Below are 19,721 nucleotides of genomic sequence, written 5' to 3' on the forward strand. Positions count from 1 at the left end.
CATTTTGCATTTTCAAAGAATGTATTAATAAATAAATTCAGAGGAACAATTAAAATGTTCTTGTTGCCTAATATTTTTAATGAAACACATTCAACACTCGAGGTTTTAGATTAGGCCAACCCAAATGGCATTTTTATTAACAAAAAAAGATAATTCACTTTAGCTTTGCATCGTGAATGTTTTTGGATGTCTGTTTGAACTTGTTAATTTTTGTGTTTAATTGTAATTTTATGTTTCCTTTAATATTTATTAGTATTTGAATTTGTTTATTGGACTTTAATTTGATCTAAAAGTATACAGTAAAACCAACAAACCATTGATACTACTATCAAAAACCCACACATGAGAACTGAACCTGCTACCTTGTTGCTTTGAGACAGTTATGAGCACCGCATGGTTATGTAGTTATGAAAGAGAAAAAAAAAAAGCTGTGTGAGAAAAATACTTTTCTTTGTCTCTGTGTACTCAAGCATATTTCAGGTAAATTTCAAATTCATAAAAATATACATTAAGTAAAAGTCAAACTGAATGCAAGCAGGGAAACTCAATGTCTTTGTGAATGTTTGTAATTTATTAATTGTAACAATAGAAAAGAAACCAAACTTTAAAAATTTTTAAAAAATATAAAAATGCATATATAAAAGAGAAAAAAACGATTTTCAAATTTCAACTTATGGATAACATTTGATTTTGTAGAAATACCTGTAACATGAGAATGGTTTATATGCAGGTTATTGGATATTATGAATAACTGTGACCATGACTGTAGGCTTTTCAGCAGAAATGCATTTCTTTTTATTTTTCTTTTAAGAGAAAGGCTTCACGATCTTCATCGAGATGTAATTCTGTGAAGAGAAGAAAATTCCGTTGTGTTACTGAGTTAAAAGCTCTTTGCCAATACATCACTTCTACCATGAAAGCAAATGAACTCTGAAACAGTTTCTGACAAAATGGCAATCACATGTGGTTAATGAATAGGGAAAGATAAATGTAGAAGTCTTACAGGAAGGGAATAGAACATGATCCCAAGGAACAGGACAACCAGCAGAAGGAGAATCACTCCAAGGAAAACCCATTTGAATCTGCGCCATACAATGAACTTCATGGTCTTGCAAGGATTTGTAAACCAGAAAAATGATGTATCAGGGCGGCTGTTGAATAAACATAATAAGCAGTGTTTGCATCAAGTAAGAACAACAACAAGCCAGATATTTGTTTAAGGTTGAGGCCTGTTCTTACTTAGGTGGTTCCAGTTTTGGATTCATATTTGGTTCATCTCTGCCTTTTCCAGCAGGTCTTTCCTCCATTTCCTTTTCTTCCACGATTTCCAGCGTCATCTCCACTTTGCCCTATGAAGATTAAAAACTCTGCATTTAAAAGTCTGGTGGATAAAAAAAATCTTTATAAACCTCGCTTTGTACATAAACTCACTCTCACTCACTTAAAACTGTGCACATATATTTATATTATATTGTAGATATGTTTATACTGTTTAATTTGTACTGTATTGCACCGACTATGCCAAAACAAATTCCTTGTATGTCCAAAAACGTACTTGGCAATAAAGCTTTTCTGATTCTGATTCTGATTCTGAAACAAACATACACCAAGCACATGTTTCCCATCTTGCTCAATCGCACATGGCCACCAGCCCCGTACGGACTTCTGGGAGAAAAGTGAGGATGAGACAGATCCCATCTTTCCTGAAAGCATCTTCAGGCTGCACTTTTCTGGCGTCTTGGCAGGAGGAATCAAATTTAGCAGGTCAAGCTCAACTGAACCTGTGAAAAAAATATTACCATTAAAATAAATGTTTTGCTCACATAAAACAAAATATTTACATATATTGTATAAAAAGATACAGAATTCTTTTCCCTCACTACCCAGCATTAAATCAGACTAAATATTTCCTGTTTTAGTTCATTTAGGATTTACAAAATTATTTAGATTTGCTATACACCAGAATGATGAGAGCAATATTTTTGGCAATGTCCAGAGAATGATGATGTCATGGTTGGTAAGCTTCTGATAGGTTAATTCACAACATCTAGGTTAACTGAAAGCACACATCTGAATCTGTTTTAGGGCAACATCCCAAACCATCTGCTTCCTGGTGTAAAACCAGGGGAAAAAATAAAAGGTATCAAGATATAAGGAAGATCATTTGTGAACCTCCACAAGTTTGGTTCATCCTTAGGTACAATTTCCAGATGCCTGAAGGTGCCATGCTCATGCAATTATAAGTTTAAACATTTTCCACAGTGAAACAAATCTTGAAAGGCCATGGGCTGAAATGCCACTGAGAGAAGGTACTACTCCAAAAGCAACCTAAAATGCCAGATGACAGTTTACAAATGCACTCTGAGATGAAGATTTTATTTTTAGAGGCATGTCCTTAAAGTGTTTGGCCATAATTACCATCATTATATATTACTGGCCATTTTGCTGGCACACATTGAAGTATAGAGGTGGCAGTATCATGTTATAGGGGTATTTTGCTGCAGGAGGGACTGGTGCACTTCACAAAATAGATGACATCACGAGGAAAGAACATTATGAAGGAATGTCTCAAGACATAAACTAGGATATCACAGCTTGGGTGCAAAGTAGTTACAAAGTGGCCTAAGGACAGCTAAGTAAATGTTTTGCAGTCACCATCACAAAGCCCTGATCTCATATCCATAGAAAAGCTGTGGGCAGAGATGAAGCAAGGCAGCCTACAAACCAGACTCAGATATACCAGTTCTGTCAGGAGGAATGGGCCAAAATTTCACCAAACTATTGGGATTAGCTTGTGGAAGGATATCAAAAACATTTGACGAAATTCCTTCAGTTTAAAAGCCTTTTCACCAACTGCTAAAAAATTTTTTATAGGCTAACAATTTAAATTTCTTCTGACGTTGAAGATACAAAAAATAATAATCTGGCTGTTTGTTATATCATTGAGCAAATAGAAATAAATTTGGTAATTGTAACTGACCTAAAAAGGGAGTCACTTTGTCTGATTTAATGTAAGTCAATAAGAAAATAATCACGGTTTGTTTTTTTACACAGTGTGCATAAATGTCTGGTTTCAACTCTATGTGCTGATATCTAAGCCTTGATAGACTTTGAGTAAATAACCAAAATAGTTCACCTAAATAGTCATCAAGTGAGAATTTGTCATTGTCCCATATCTGGATGGCAAGTTTAGGAGGAAATCTGTGCTCTGTTTTGTCCAGATTCCAAAAATGTTCCTGGAAAAGGTAAAACTTTTCTGTTAATAATTGTGTTTAAACACACAAAAAACATTTAGGGACATCCTCCTGATCTATATATTCACTTACTTTCGTTGTGGCAACACACAGCTGCTCTGCAGGCAGATAGTCAAACCCAAAGATAAACCTCCAGTTGAAATTTCCATCTCCATCCAGAGATCTGTAATGGACATCGGTCTTCTGCTTGTCCTCTTCCATTCCTGGCATCCAACTAAAATATTTTCAAATATACATACATTATTACTTGAACCAAAATATGTCCTAGACCAAGGTCAGAGACAACATAAATAATTCACCCTTTAACATAGATATCGCTCATGTTTTCTCCAGTGATACTGGTTTCATCCAGAATGACCTCAGTCGTGTTCCAAACGATGGCTCGGAGGAAGTGTCTGTTTTAAATACATCGTTTCAGTGCTTTTCAGTATTATATGCATTATGTTGAAATGTTAGCCTATAACAAAATTGTGAAGTTTTTCTTACTTTCTGGGTTTGCGAGGAGTAATAACACATGGAGGTCCAGGCAGTCCCTGATTCTTAGGGAAAATATCTACCCACAATTGAATCCGTCCCTGCATTTGTGAAAAAGACGACATGTCTTACTAAAAAGGTACGATGATACTTTAAAAAATGTGCATTGTTGCTGGTCTCACAGTGCCTTGAAAAAGTACTTATAGCCCTTGAGCTTTTCCACATGCAACATTCACAAACTTCAGTGCACTTCATTGGGAATAGTGGCTTTTTCATGGATGTTGCCCGGGGTGATTCCCTCTTTCTGCTGCATCCAACCAGACAAAGTGCAGGAATGTAAATTTATCCGGTGGCTTAAAATGCCATGCAGTCCAGCACAAAGCATTTCAAATACGTTTGACCAGAAAACTTGTTCATGGTGGAACTGCCAAATAAGTTTTTATATTTTTTACCTGATACTTGTTAGATTTCTTTTCTAATGCTGCACTGTGCAGCTGCCCATGTGGACCATATAAAAATCGCTGTTTATTGGTAAGCCATGTAAAAGACCAACACAAGGTGGCGCATGATTGTCAAGTGGAAGGAAAATGATATGGGATTTTTTCACCTTTTTGTTTTTTTTTTACAAATAAAAACTAAAAGTAAGCTGGGCATATTTATTGAACCGCTTTTACTACAATACCCCTAAATATAATCCAGTATTAATGATTGCCATGTTTGAGATTTTATGTTATCCTACTTTGTTTGGCTTATTTGATTGTCATGGTTGTAAAATTAAAATAAACTAATAATGATTAAATAATAAAATACAAATAAAATAAAAATCTGAAAAGTGGCAATTGGTTGCACTAGATTTTATTTAAGGGTATTGGGATAAAAAGGGCTGAATACAAATGCATGACACACATTTCAGGCTGATCAATGTATAATTTTTTTTCCACCTTACAATTGTAGTTGGTCTAACAAATAAACTCCAAAAAGTACATTGAAGTTTTAGGTTTCATTTTATTTGGATATGAAAAGGTTCAAAGGGTAAGATTATTTTTTCAACTACTGTATTTATCAAGGCGAAACTCAATAAAATGCAGATTTGTTGTATTTTCTTTTACTTGAGGCAAATTGGGTTGGTGTGAACTGTGCAGGGTTCTGGTCTCTACATGTTCTGGTACAAATCCCTGTTGTCTGAGGACATGCAGGGCCAATCTCTCTCTGGCTGGTCCCGAGTGTTGGTGGATCACAATGTTTGCCTCTAGAGGAAGAATTAAACACAGTTGTGTTCAAAAATAATTAAATAATTCAAAACTTTAGTAACAAACTCAGGATAACATAGGTAAAATGTGTAAAAGACTAAACATAAAGAACTACAAACAAAACATAACTAAAAGTAAACAATTTTTAAAGAAACACTCCAACCAGTGCTTTCTTAAACTGGATGAGTAGCAGGAACTACTCACAGGGGGACCACAGGAGGCAGTTTGTACTACCATTCAAATGTTCAATAAAGTTGAACATGAACTTTCTTAAAACTGCTCTAAATGTGCAAACACCTGCAGTTACAAACATCTAAATGCCCCTCCTGGCTCTGGGTGTTTTAAGGAGGATTCTCTGTACATCGTTTTATCTAAGATGCAACTTCTGCAAATAACTGCATGAAATAAGATGTTTTATTTTCAGACATAGAAATGAATGGGAAACACTGCACATTCTATTTATGCATTACTCTACGGCTGTTCTTTCAATTACTGAACTAATGATTAGTTGTGTACCCGCTGCTTCTGAGCACTGCCTCATACTTGTATTGCATGAGGTCAGCTACTGTAACTTCTGGAACCTGTGAACAGGTATTCCTGGTAATTATGACTGGACTACATTCCACAGTTTCTCTGCATTTAGTAGTTTCGCGACAGAAACAGCATTTTTGATGTCACACCACAGGGTTTTTGTTGGATCAAGGTCTGCTGATTGGACTAGCCCCACAACGTAAATCTCGTTGGTCTGGAACAAAGAGTTGCTTGCTTACTGATGTGTTTGGGATAAATGTCTTTTTTTAAATATAACATTTTGAGGCATTTCCTTTTTGAAATTACGTCTTCAAGTATTGTTGATAAATTCAAACTCCATAATCCCTGGTATGTGATAAATTGGCCCGATGTCACATGAAAAACATCCCCACATCATAATGCCTGAACCACCCTGCTTCACTGTGTACATTGAATTAAGTGTCTGGGGTGATCTCACCAACTGTTCCCAGCCTCTAGATCCAAAAACAACGCTGTTTCTTTAATTAGTTAATAAAATGTTGCAGCATTTTTCTTTAGGCCAGTCAACATGTTCTTTGGTGATTTGTAACCTCCTCAGCCCATGTTCTTTGTTCAACAATGGGACTTTGCTGGGCGTCTAGTACTGCTTGACCTCAAATAGGTGTTTTCTAATTCTTACAGTGCTCACAAGTAACTGTGGACCTTCTTTCCTGGAGCTGATCACTGGCTGAGTTTTTGCGATTTTGGCCCAGCTATACGACACCTGTTTTTTTCACAGGATAAACAACCTCATTGACTGAACCGCACACTGCTGTTATTTAGAACTCGCACCTTTCAGTTAATGATTCAATTAGATGAAATCAGCAGCATGCCTGTTAGACTGTTGGGTCTGTTAGTTTTCTACTACTCTACTACACCGACTAGTACATGATTAGCCACACAGAAATATCATTTCTACCAAAAACAGTAATTGATCTGGTTAGCGATGAAGCACTGCCACTTTGAACACAACTGTACAACAGACATTGAACATAAAAGGTTGAGAAAGCAATAAGCCTAAAAAAATAAAAGAGCTGGTAAGAAATAAAGAAATATGAAATAATAACTGTACCAAAATCTTGCAGTTTGTATTGTTTTCCAGCGAAAGACAGAAAGTTTCCATTTTCTTCTATGTGTGGAAGAGGAACGCCTTTTTCTTTAGCAACATTTTGGAGGATTTGGGAAGGTCTCAATTGATCTCTCCACTGATTTATTCCAGACCTACAATTAAATAAAGCCAAATTAACTTTATAGATTACAAAAATTGATCAAATCACAGCATCTAGGCAAGAAATAGCTCTAACCGTCAACCTTTAATGAACAATTACATGTAAGAAAATATATTGTGCCATTTTTTAGTAGAAGTAAGTACTTACACACAGTATGTCTGTGGCAGCCCACAGCAGGACCTGAAACAAGACAGGAACCTGTTCTCCAAGTCGATGATGGTTTCACCAACCTTTTCATCTCTACTCAGTAAGTCAAAGTCAAACACGGCGATCTTCAGATCCTTTTCCAGAGGCAGGAAGCAGGACAGCTCAAACATCCTGTTAGGGCATTAACGGAAGTGGAAAGATGATGCATTTATACACCTTTAATTATTCAACTTAAAAAAATTTGAAACTTCACCTTCCAAATTCTGGATTGAGGGTGTTTGGTTTGTAGCTATCCCTGTCATCAAGTGTTTTCCTCCCAAGCATAATCTTAATGTACGGGTCACACTAAAATAAACGTGCAAAATTGAGAAATCTTAAACTCAAAACAATAAGGATCTTATCTTCAAAGTGAATTTGTAGAATCAAATTTAAAAAATTTATTTCTATTTTGCTTTTTCACCATTTTTATTTTCAACAAGAAGCTCACCAGGCCATTGGTATCCTTCGGTTGGAGGTCAATGCCACGCACCACATATATTCTGACCAGGCACTCCTGCGGTCCGAGCTCAGGACGCTCTCTGAACTGGAGAGGCGGAGCACGCTCCCCTGGGTCATCAGACAAAGGGTAAATCCTGAAAGAACCCTGAACGCCATCAAAGACAACATAACAAATGCTTAGAATTGGAACCACACAATAAATGTCTGGACTTCTCATTCTGTCAGAAATAAATTCAACAAAATAAGATAAAAATGATGTAATTGATGGAAAAAAAAAATCTGCAATGCTTTGGTCAATGTAAAGATTTGTACTACAAGTAAAAAGGTCAGAGTAAATAGTTATTGGGGACAGTACATACGTCCTCTTTAATTGTAAGGTTTAACTAAAGGACTACACATTTTATTTCACAATCAGGGCACTAAATTATCAAAGATAATTCAATAATCTCAAATTAGTTCACAATTATTTAAATTTTCATTAATCTCCCCAATTTGTATTTAAATTATTTAACTATCCACCAGAGGGTAAATTAACACTCTAAAACACTCAATTCAACCTATTAAAAATCAGGTCCTCATTCAAGTCCCAGTTTGCTACCTTAAACTCTCCCACCACGGAGGGATCTTCCTCCTCATCTTCAGTCTTTCCACGATAAAGCTTGAAAGTGCTGCAGAAATCAGTCAGCCCCTGGAACTCTGGGACCTTTTCTAATTCAGTGTTGTAAACCTGTGAACCCCAACATCACAACAGAAAGAGTTGCTTTACAGTTGTCTAATGCTTCAACCTACATGAACTTAGCAAAATCACAAAAAAGCAAAGCGTTTAGTATTTATAGGGATTTGTGAAATATTTCACCTGCAGTGTGTCGTATCCCAGTTTAAGGTAAGGTCCGCATCTTTCATGGTCTCCAACAGAGGCATAGAACTTACTCCACCAGTCTACTGCCTCCTCCTAGTCAGAAACGAGGTTGCACTTGCAGAGTCTAGTTATGCACATATTTGTACTACATCTCTAAATGGGTGAAAACTCACCTTTGCTGCTTGAGGCTGCCAAGTAGAAAGCAAATAGAGAATGTTATCAGTACAAAAAGGAAATAATGCTAAATCCAGTCAGAGTCCTTACAGTTGCACCAAAAAATTATTTCACCCCCACAGACACAATGTGTGGTTTATTGACACAATCCAGGTGTTTGCAATAAGCAAAGTACACAAGAACACTTTCACAGCAGGTCAGAAATATGGCAAAGTCAAAAGAATTGTCCAAAAAATGTTTAATGAAGAGATCCTTGCCTTTTACAAAATGGAAGAGGACACAAAAGCCCTAAATCTTAGGGCTTAATCTAGAGATCAAGTTGGAAGTATTGGTATATTTGGAGAAGGAATATCGAGCATTCGTTGAAAAGAACAGCATTCCCACAGTGAAGCATGGTGGTGGCTCAGTGATGTATTGGGACTGCTATGCTTCCTCAGGCCCTGGGAGCTTACAGCCCAAAGAGGGCAAGATTGACTCAACGCGGGTATCAGGAAACTCTGGTAGAAAATATTCTGTCTTTGAGGAAGCTGAAGCCTGGGTATAATTGGAGCTATATCCTGATGATACTAGAGTGGCCATCATAGGCTCCTGTCTTAACCCTTATTGAAAATCTCTGGTGGTATCTGAATAAGACAGCTGCTGAAAACAAACCCAAGAATATTACTGAACTTACAGACTCTGCCCCTGAAGAGTGAGCAAAGATTATTCAGGATCACTACTAAAGATGCTTGTTATGAAAGGGTTGACTGCATTTTGAGACTGCAGTAATACTATTGTGTGTATAATTTAAGGAAACTCTTTGTAATATTAGTTATGCTGAGCTATTTTACTCGTTCTTGTTTAATTTGCTTATTGCAAGCAGCTGCTAGTTTGTATGTTTTGCCAATAAACCTGGATTGAAGTGGGTGTTTAATAATTATAGCAGGAACTATACTTTGCAACCTTTGCTTTACCTGCTTTTTGAAAATGAACCCTTCCTCAATGTCTAAAACAACATCTCCTTGGGCAGCAGTTATCATGACCACTAAAAGTAAATAGAAAAAAACATCATGAGTCTGAACTGTAAGGAGCTAAGTGTGTGTAAATCTGAGGGATGTCATTGATGGGTAAGGATACCTCGGGCTGACATGCAGACATCACTGTTAGGGCGGTATGGATCACAGCGGAACTGTTCCAGACAGTCAATGGTGCACTGACCCACGACTGGTTTTCTGCCAAATGGTCTGTGGTCAATTACTTTCAGTATAATGGGAGGGGCGTACATCTCTTCTTTAGGCAGGAGCTAGGAACACAGCGAGAGATTACACACCATGTAACAAATCCGGTTACAATCTGATGTTCCATGCTAATCACAATTCATATAATGAAGACGTGGCCGGGCAGTTTACTTTCATGAAATATGACCTTAAGGTTGGACCCATAGTGAAAACAAAATAACTGATTGTTCTCCTGCTGATGTGTACTATTTATCTGAATCAAAGATTTGTGGCATAGTGTGGAAGTGATTATCTAATGCTGGATGTAAACAAAACAAAGTAGTTTCAAAGTGGTCTAAGTATTATTTCTTCAGGCCTCCAGAAAAACTTCACTGCTGCTTTTCATTGATTTTCTATGACCATATTTAGGGAGATGTATTCTTGCTTGTTTATTTTTTTAAGCCACTTGAGTCTGACCTTGAGTCTGAGTCATGATTCAAACAGCTCAGTTTGAGCGGCAGTAGTTTTTCCTTCTCGTTAAAAGGGGGTTATACTTTTTTACTGTTGCCACATTCTTGCTCAGTAGCTAAAGTAGCTCAAGAGTTAATACCACTTTGAGGAGCAGCACAGATCCAGGAAAGTTTGGGTGCTTTTTGAAGTTTTTGATTACAGCCGTTTGAACCATCTCCCCACCACATTCCACTATCAGACTGGGAGAGGACACTGTGGCCAGTTGGAAGGTCTTCATGTTCCTCAAGCCCCAAGTCAGAATCTGGAGTGAGTGAATAGAAAGGAGGGTTGTTAAGGATGAGAAACAGAAAAACGCCTCATAAGTCCATTTATAGGCTTAGGAATCAATTAAAGTACCTCAATTGCTGTTAGCTGAACTACTGGCCTGATTCCCTGAGGAACCATGTAGAGCTTCTCCCCCCGCCGAGGAGGCACCAGAGGAAGATCACTATCATCGCCCTGTCAAAACACCATGTTGAGTCATTTGTACAGAAAGATATCTCCCCTTGGATCATCTACATTTTAGTGTTTCCTATACCTTCTCTTTTAGTATGAGCTCAGCAGCAACAAGCACCTCTCCAGCACCACAACCTTTTTTGGTGACTGGAAACCACTGCAGTTTCAAACTGGCAGACACACTGGGGCTTTTACTTGGAAGTTTTACCACAGGGGGGCACATGCAGCGACCCATCGGTTCATCCTTGCCCTGGTAAGTAAACCACATTGGCACACAAGGCTTAGCAAATCTAAATAAATCTACCATTAAGGCCTTTCATACTTTTTAATCCAAAATATAAAGCACCACTTGATCGTTGTCATACAGCTCAAAGACCACATCTGGAGGGTTGCAGGCTATTGTCTGTGGGTCTCCAAATATTTCAATGTCCTCAAAGATGAGCGTTTGGTCCCATGTGGGGTTCAGTGTGGTTCTAATGACTTCTGTAGTCTTGCTCACATGCAGAAATGACACATGGACGTAGGGATCTGGAGGGGACCAATGCAGAACTGTCTTATTTACTCTGATTAATCACTTTATAGTGTATTCATAATGTATTTATTCAGCTTATAATCATATATTGTTTTTACCTGAGAAGCTGTTTTTGTCCATTGCACAGAGATTTCTTCCATGGTAAACGTACACCCTAAGGTGGTAAAGGTAGGAACCTGGAGAGACAGGACATTCCTCAAAATGCTGCACTTCCCTTCTACTAAAGCAGAAGGAGTTCATGGGACACCCCAAAACATTTATGTATTCTAATGTTTATTGACATCGTAACACAGCAGCCTTCATCCTTTTTGGCAATGGCTGTAGCATAAACTCCTAAAAAACGTAGAAATCCAACTTTAAATTTGACTACTTTTTGGAAGAAACAATCCCACATAATTGGGGTTTTTATCAAAATCAACAGTGCCAGGCTCATTGACATTCAATTTTCCTAAGAAATAAATTAAACTTAACCCATGTTTTAATTCATACTTTACTTTTGTTATATTGATCAGAGTGTTTATTAACTTTTAATTAATATTCCACAACTTCCTAATTGCTTGTGGTAAACATATGACACAGCACATAGACCTATTGCACCTGGCTGCTCTGAAAAGTTGGAAAGACAGGAAAACAAGACAGGGGTGTTGGTCTTCATAAGTCAGGAAATAGCTACAGGAAAATTATTTCTTACCCAAACCTGCCCACATCTAAAATCACAGCAAAAAATGTAAAAGTTTAAAACAGCTGGAAGTGGGACGAAAAAGGCTGTGCCGGGACCCGAGTTTTCCTTGCATCCACACACAGTGAGAAGGATCACAGTTAGAGCACTACAGCCACAAGTGTTAGCTTGGGTTTACCTACAGTTGAGCCCAAATTTATTCATACCCCTGGCTTAGAGTCATATTTTAATTTTACCAGCATGTTTCTTCTGATTGGAAGTAATAATAAATAAAAGTTTTTGGAGTGGCCCAGCCAGAGTCCGGACTTTAATGGAGAATCTGTGGAGGGAGCAAAAATTAGGGTGATTGTAAGGCCTTCCAACCTCAAAGTTTGGAGCTCATCACCAAAGATAAATTACCAAAATACCAGTGGAAACATACAAAAAGCTGGTTAGTTATTATTAAAAGGGTTTGATTGCTAAAATGTCAATAAAGGTTTTCCGTTGAATATTAAAAAGGGAATAAATAGTTTTTGACAAGCCATTTTAAAATTAAATGCTAATAAAAACAGATACATTTCATTTTTCAAAATTGATATTCCTTTTACATTGTTTTATTATCTTTTGAGATATTAGAAACAAACTTGTTAGTAGAATCAGGATAATTTGGGACTTAACTGTAGTCTAAATAACAATTAGATCCTGACTTCATGCCAAAGAGCTGCTTGGGGATATCGGCACCAAAAAAGGTTTTTTTTATGTTAGAATGTAAAGGTGTTTTGTGTATATGAGACTAGGTTTGAGCTTTTCAGCAACATAAACTTCAGGTTGGTTTAGCTGCCCCACTGTTAAGTGGAGCATTGTGGAGGACTTGTGATGCTGTGGGTCCCTGACAACCTTGCCAGTGTGTAAGCCATTCTTTTAAATCCCAGGACATTTTAATAAATATCTAGAAACCTGAAAATAGGTTGTCACTTGGTCTTTCACCAGACCCAAATCCTATGGAAATACTGCGGGATGAACTAAACAGAAAAGAATAAAATCCAGGATCTAGAGAATGTAAAAAACTGTATTTTCCAACCTTTTGAAATGTTAGAGGAGAAGACTAACTGCTATTTTATTGACAAAAGGGGGTTGCACAACATATGAAACAAGGGGATGAAAGTAAAAAATAGCACTGTCGATTCCAAGTGATTATTTTTTCCCTCACTAAACAAATTTACTCGAAGGTTGAGTACGTCTAAAGTTTTTGGAGTCAAACTCTGCAACTGCAATGACAGATGACTTTTTAAAGGCATTTTGCACATCTTTTCCAAGGGTGCCAGTAAATGTGTAAGTGTGTTATCTATAATTTTGATTATTATGGTGTTCAAAGAGCCGCCTTTAATCAACATCAATAACCAGAAGTGAATTTCATCCAACCCAGTTACTCACGGCTAAAGTGGCAGGAAACAGTGGGTGTGTTGGCACCAAATGGTTTGGCTGCATCCGTTTTACTGGCCTTTTCCTCGACATCAATCCCCTGATAACAAAACATATTCCAAGGTACTGAAAGGAACACTCAGAAACAGTCTTTAGCTAATTATGCTGCATAGAATCAAGCGCAACATCAAACTTCCTGAGCTGTGTGCCAGCTTCTTCCAGGAACTGAAGAATAATGAGAGGATGTGACTCAGATAGCATCAAATCAGGTCCATCGCCATGAAAGCCGGGTTAAACATATTTTGCAAACTCGTTTGGAGCATTTAAGCAAGACTCACTAGTGCTCCCTCGAGTTTGAAGACGGCGGAGGCTCCAATGCAGTCCGAAGGGATCATCTTTCTCCTCCAGTGCCGGCGCCGAAATGTGTCAGAGGATCGCTCCTTTCTGTGAAACTTCCAGCCAATCAGAGAAGAGTATTCCCAGCCTTCCCCTGGTTCTCTTTTCTATAATAAGGAAAGTACATGATTGTATTCATAGCATATTATACGTTCACCCTTTTACTTTTCTACATCTTTCATACCTCAGCTGCAGTAACTTTATCAGAAATCTTCCTTCTTTTTCGTGTTAGTCTCATCCGGCGGTGATTATGGTACATCTTCTCTGCTGCAGCCCAGGATTTGGGTTTATCATCAGGGGGGATTGTCACTCCATATTCCCAACCTAGGAACACAAGATGTAGTTAAATACAGTTTTTTCAAGAATGTAAACAAAAACAAGAAAATAGTTTCAGGAAATTCTTGCAAGTACATCATACCTTTCTCATCAACAGCTCGATCGCTGTCAAAGCTCCAGGCATCCTCCCAGCTCCAACCAGGTGGACATTCAAACTCCCCAGGACTCTGGGCCTTTTCTCCATTCTGCAAAACAAACAAAAACACTATGATTCAATATGATATTTGTAATTTTACGAAGGTCTGGAATACTATTTGTAGTCCTGTTTATAAAAGCAAAATTTGCAAAATAAGTCCAGCCCAAATGCTTCATGATCCATATGTTTGGGTTTTGGTTTTCATAATTTCCTTGTTTATTATGTTTTAATAGGTCTTGCCACATTCCGCTAGTAAATTTGCCACTGGAGTTTTGTCATATAAGTTCTTTCCTTTGTGTTTCTTCCTTCCTAGTTTCTTAGGTTATTCTTGTGTTCTGTTCTTTGTACCTTTGGATGTATTTCTCTTAGATCTCTGTCTCTGTCTCCCTCCCTTAGTATCCCCCTTTCCTTCTATCTCAGCTGCTCCATATAATCCCCTGTCTACCTCACCTGTGTGCAATGCCATTCTCCACTCTTCCCTCAGTATTTAAGCCTACTAGTTGCCACGGTTCTTTGCTGGATCCTGCCTGTTTCTCCGTTGCCTGATTACACTGCCTGTTTCTCTGCCCCTGCTCTATGTCCTGTTCTCCTTGAGCACCCCTGTAACCTTTCTAGTTTTATTATTAACTCTTTATTATGTTCATCCCACATTTTTCTCTGCACTTTGGTCCTACTCCAAACCCACTCTTCATGACAAGATGACACTGAAAAACCGGAGAAAAATATGTAATCATGGCTTTTACAGGACGTTCATTCAGTTGTTTCAATTTGTAGCATATAATAATAATAATAAAAACATTATAATAACAAAATTAACCCAATTCCCCCCCCCCCCCCCCCCCCCAACTACTATTTGTTTGACTTTTCAATAAAACAGTTTGTGTCAAATTTGTGATTTTATTTTATTTTTTACACTTTTTAATAAATAATAAAGATAAATAATAAAGAATAAACATGGCTGAATACATGTTGCGATGGTTTCCAATCCTCTAAGGTAAAAGCATAATGTACTTGTGTGAGAAAAAAAACATGTACATTACCACGTCTGTGTAAGGCTCCGCAGCAGGTTTCCACTCTCCACCTGGAAAACGTGTTTGGTTCTGAAAAACCTCATCTGTGAACTCTGTGTGTCCTGCGTCAGCTTCTGTCAACAGGCTGCAGAAAACACCAGCACACCACACAGGTCAATGAGAGGCTCAGATACAGACTGTGTAGAACAATGACAGAGATTCGAGCAGCTCAGGAAGTCGGAGAGCAAGATTATTTACATAAGCCTGTGGGAGAATATAAGCACTTCACAGGACCAAACTCTGGATATTGGAGCTCCTTAAACCATAACACTGGTTGGTGCTTAAATTTCTATTTGTTTCCTGTAATTGTAGTGATGATATGCTGTGTGTGCTCTGGCTATTAATTATTTATTATTTATAAGATTAATTCCTGAGAAAATTCACCACCAACTACAGCAAAAATAAATAAAATTTTAAAAAACCTGAAAATTTAGAAGCAGTAAAAGAAATGAGGACAAAGATTAGGAGAAGCTGCAAAAAAAAAAAAAGAAAAAAGGCAGTGTGTGAAAGTGAGAGGCTCCTACAGGTATGTAAGCTTGTCTCAACTAGAATGAAGGTTTAAATTTTTGTAGCAAAACACTTTTCATGTTGAGACTTTGGGTAAGACAGTGATGTTTGAAAAATTAAATCAAAATTTGTCAGTTAAATGTATTTTGCAGGATTAATTGCAAATTGGGTTATATAAAACCCAATTTCATAGCTAAATACCTCCCTCCTCCCCTTCAGGTGAAAGTAACCCGATCCAAAACGATAGCAGGATGTTTGCAAATTGACCGTATGAGCCAAGAATCTCCTAGGAATGGACAGGAGTATGTGCTTTGATAAAGTCAGCCTCTTAAACTTACCATCGCTCTGGGTCAACAAACCAGTCCCCCTCCCATTCCCATCCTCGTGGAGGCAGAAAGCGCTCTTGTTTAAGTTTAACTTTTCCAGTCACGTCCGAGAACTTGTGGCGACCCACCAAGCCAGTGGTTCCCCACTTCCCAAACACCTGAGCCTGGTTCTCATACTGCAGACAGAAAGCAGGTGTGTTTGGCAGAGATGTGTGTTGAAGGAAATGTGAATGTAGGTTAGGTCTCATATAGTGTATAGCTGTACCATTTCAGCATACACACTGAAGTTTCCCTCTGAGAAGCTGTTGAATTTCTTCTCGTGAGCAGAGAGGCCTAGCCACATGTTGACCCGCAACTGAACGGGGATTTTAACTCCTTTGTTTTTGTCCATGGGGTACTGACAAGACAAGGATTATGTAGAGTAAGATGAAATGTGCAGCAAAAAGAGATTTAAATCTTTTAACATATTTTTCATATTATAACCACAAATTACAATGTATTTTTTAGGTATCTTATGTTATAGACCAACACAAAGTGGTAAATAATTGTAAAGAGGAAGGAAAATTATACATGGTTTTCAAAATCTTTCACAAATATAAATCTAATAAGTGTTCTGTTCTCTTTAGAAAAGCATATTTCCCTGTAATTACAGCTGCAAGTTTTTTATAGTATTTCTCTATCACAAAATACGTCTTCCACACAAGTATTTTAAATGCAATTCAGTCAGTTCAGTGTTGGTCTCTGACCAGAGCATGGTCTTCCACATGTCTGCTGTATGTCCACTCCATAAAGGCCAGGTTTGTTAAGCAGTTGCTTTGTCGAAAGATTTTCCTACCTGACCTCTTATCACGGGCCTCTTGGCTGCTTCTAGGATTAGTGCTTTGCTTCCCTGGTCTTTTAATTTAAGATAGATGGCCATGATTAGGTAGATTTGCAATTGTGCCATACTCCTTTTTTATACTCATGTTTAAGGCTTTGTATATGGTTTAATATCCTAAACCTTCTTTAAAATTCTCCTCAACCTTATCCTTGACCTGTCTGCTATATGTCTTGGTCTTTATGACAGTATATGTTCACTAATGTCACCCAATTAGGTGACTTCTGAAGGCTGCGGTTGATTTTATTTAAAAGTATCAGAGTACACTTATCAGATTTTATTTGTAAAAACATTTTTTTAAACTATTTTGGGTTGGCCTATCACATAACATACTTACGTTTCTAAGAGTGTTGGCTATTCTTGTACCTGCAAAAAGATGGTCTGAGTCTTTCCACAGTGTTTGCCACACGCCTGCTCACTATAGTTAGAATACAGGATCTGGTGGACTGGGACTCGGGCGTATGCCACTCGCTTCTCTCCCCTCAGCATCCATATGATCACATCTGGCATGTTGTTCTGAGCCTGATGTAACACAAACATTTTTAAGTTTTAATCATATCCTTTTAGGCTACATATTATAATATTATTCAAGGGGATACAGAGGTAGCAAGGACCTCATCTGCAAGCAGCTTAATTCTGTCCAACCAGTCTTCAATGTCCCCAACAGCTGACTTGACATCTAGGGCCTCTTCTCTCATCTGACAGGCTGCCTCTCTGATACTGACTAGAGCAGCTTCACGTAGGCTTTTTATTTGGAGATCGAGGGTTGTGATGTTGTGCTTACCTTCCAGTGCTGGAATCTGGAAGCTTTTAGAAGTAAAACAACAAAGGTTATTCAAAAAGTCTAAATATTTGATTATAGGATACATTGCATCCTCCTGGAAATAACGGATCATGTTTTACTTGTTGATGTCCTCGATCAAATGGTTGATGAGTTTGAGCAGAACCTCTGTCAGATGTGCCTCAGACCCTTTGGCCTGGATTTCTTTCTTCAGAGAAGTAAGATGGGACTCCTGAATTCAATAGCAAATACAGAAAAACAGTGATTAATGAAGAACTTATGTGCAGACTTTAGATCTGGAACTTATCTCACCAGTTGGTCAGCGATAAACAGGAGAACATTGACAGAGTCCAGGCGGTGGCTGATGTCCTCCCAGTATGACGTGAGAATAACAACTGGCTTTGTGTCCGCCCAGGGCAGGTAATAGTAGTGATTACCTGTGGAGATCCCAGTAAATATATCCAGTCATTTTAAACACATGTATGTCGTGAAAATTGTGCCTTCATACTAAAGTACACTTAGTCAGCAGTTTTTGTTTGCGGTTTGTTAGCATCGTACCATCAAACACAGCAAAACTGTACTGGGTGGTGGACGCCAGAGGCTTGCAGGTGGAATCCAGCTTGTTGCCATAGTTACCCATGCTAACCTCGAACTGAATAGGCTCACCCGGCTCTTGTAGCATGCACGCACTGTGGAATACAGCACAAAGGGAGTACTTCCTCCTGCGCTGGTATTTCTGTAATTAGAAATAATGAGGGAGTGTTAGAGGATAACAGTATAATCAAAGTTTCCAGTCTTTCTTCATTACTACATATACAAATATTAAGAAGAAACACTGAAGAAAATAGTGACCGGTCATATGACAACACTTCAAGGTTTTAACAGTGTCAGGGTTGCATGGCATAATGTTTACCTGTGCCACTAGGATATCATCACTGCAGATAACATCCACATTCTTATCAACTTTTCCATCCAATTGAGTGGAAAGTTCAACAAGGACCCTCCCCCTATAGGCAACTCCTTCTCCCTGGGACACATTAAAAACCAAAAAGCTCATTCATGCATCGTCACAATTTAAAACATCAGGGGCTCATGTAAATGCATCACTAAATTAGATTCAGATTAAAAAGACTTATTACATTCCCAAAGTTGAGTTCTTCATAAGGGTCAGGCAGGCCGGTGAACTCTCTGGGGCTTCCATACAGGTTGACATAGGAAGGCCCAAAAGCTGGGAGAAATCCCCCCTCTGATGCTGAGGGACTCACTGTGAAAGCGCCACATGTTCAAAAACATCTCATCAATTTTTAGGCTTTTAAAATGTTACAGTTAGGATAAGGTCCATAAACAAAAACAGATCATTAAAGCAGTGCTGACAAATAAAATTCAGATTACTACTAAATGAACGCTGTCTTAAAACACAGAAATGCAACAGCAGCCTACAGCCATGGTTCTCCAACTGTGGAACGAGTACCAGTGGTGGTACTCAGGCTGCCTTTAGTGTTAGTCAGAGGAAATGTTGGTATCAGTTCTTTACAAGCTAACTATTAACAAATTAACTATGATAAACAGCTAATAGAAGCTCTTTAAGCATATTGATCTTTAATTCCTCAGAAACGTCTCAAAAGATACGTTCAGTCAAAAACAAACTTTACTCAGTTTACCTCTGAACATGGATCTGAGCAGAAGATCACACCCAAACTACCCGAGTTCCAGTTTCATATAAAAAAAACTAGTGGGATTTGCTTATTGATGTTGTTAGTAATTCAATTCAATTGCATTCAGTTTAATTATATAGATCCTATTCACAGCACATGTCTCAAGGTACTTATCAAAGTCAATTCAATCGAATCATCCAGATTTTAGGTACATACATTATAATTTATAATCATAATTATCAACGCAGTTAATTTTAGTTTATTATTCAAATTGGTTAAAAATCTTTCTAAGGAAACCCAGCAGATTGCATCGAGTTTGCATCGAGACTTGCAGCATTCACTCCTCTTGGATGTAACGACAGTGGACAGTCGCTTGCATTGACTTTGCAGCAATCCCTCATACTAAGCATGCATGTAGCGACAGTGAAA

General features: G+C 38.0%; 1 protein-coding gene across 2 annotated transcripts in view; it reads right to left on the bottom strand.

The window, feature by feature from the left end:
• Positions 1–548: 548 nt before the first annotated feature.
• Positions 549–19,721, bottom strand: part of myofl (myoferlin like) — a 29,185-nt gene continuing 10,012 nt past the window's right edge. For both annotated transcript variants that reach the window (XM_047351711.1, XM_047351712.1), the window contains 37 exons: positions 18,777–18,901; positions 18,551–18,664; positions 18,196–18,373; positions 17,950–18,074; positions 17,760–17,869; positions 17,471–17,663; positions 17,223–17,378; positions 16,245–16,376; positions 15,992–16,155; positions 15,117–15,231; positions 14,023–14,125; positions 13,789–13,928; positions 13,547–13,711; positions 13,221–13,308; positions 11,227–11,304; positions 10,943–11,124; positions 10,679–10,846; positions 10,498–10,599; positions 10,241–10,402; positions 9,551–9,716; positions 9,388–9,458; positions 8,434–8,448; positions 8,258–8,353; positions 8,000–8,128; positions 7,391–7,546; positions 7,157–7,248; positions 6,904–7,074; positions 6,600–6,748; positions 4,838–4,977; positions 3,741–3,829; positions 3,554–3,649; positions 3,327–3,468; positions 3,137–3,236; positions 1,606–1,781; positions 1,240–1,349; positions 1,004–1,151; positions 549–845 (listed from right to left, as the gene is read on the bottom strand). In XM_047351711.1, the coding sequence (XP_047207667.1) occupies positions 807–845; positions 1,004–1,151; positions 1,240–1,349; positions 1,606–1,781; positions 3,137–3,236; positions 3,327–3,468; positions 3,554–3,649; positions 3,741–3,829; positions 4,838–4,977; positions 6,600–6,748; positions 6,904–7,074; positions 7,157–7,248; positions 7,391–7,546; positions 8,000–8,128; positions 8,258–8,353; positions 8,434–8,448; positions 9,388–9,458; positions 9,551–9,716; positions 10,241–10,402; positions 10,498–10,599; positions 10,679–10,846; positions 10,943–11,124; positions 11,227–11,304; positions 13,221–13,308; positions 13,547–13,711; positions 13,789–13,928; positions 14,023–14,125; positions 15,117–15,231; positions 15,992–16,155; positions 16,245–16,376; positions 17,223–17,378; positions 17,471–17,663; positions 17,760–17,869; positions 17,950–18,074; positions 18,196–18,373; positions 18,551–18,664; positions 18,777–18,901 (4,685 nt within the window). In that variant the 3' untranslated portion in view covers positions 549–806. The remainder of the gene's footprint in view (positions 846–1,003; positions 1,152–1,239; positions 1,350–1,605; positions 1,782–3,136; positions 3,237–3,326; positions 3,469–3,553; positions 3,650–3,740; positions 3,830–4,837; positions 4,978–6,599; positions 6,749–6,903; positions 7,075–7,156; positions 7,249–7,390; positions 7,547–7,999; positions 8,129–8,257; positions 8,354–8,433; positions 8,449–9,387; positions 9,459–9,550; positions 9,717–10,240; positions 10,403–10,497; positions 10,600–10,678; positions 10,847–10,942; positions 11,125–11,226; positions 11,305–13,220; positions 13,309–13,546; positions 13,712–13,788; positions 13,929–14,022; positions 14,126–15,116; positions 15,232–15,991; positions 16,156–16,244; positions 16,377–17,222; positions 17,379–17,470; positions 17,664–17,759; positions 17,870–17,949; positions 18,075–18,195; positions 18,374–18,550; positions 18,665–18,776; positions 18,902–19,721) is intronic.

This window comes from Girardinichthys multiradiatus, chromosome 22 (genome assembly GCF_021462225.1).
Source record: "Girardinichthys multiradiatus isolate DD_20200921_A chromosome 22, DD_fGirMul_XY1, whole genome shotgun sequence".
NCBI lineage: Eukaryota > Metazoa > Chordata > Actinopteri > Cyprinodontiformes > Goodeidae > Girardinichthys > Girardinichthys multiradiatus.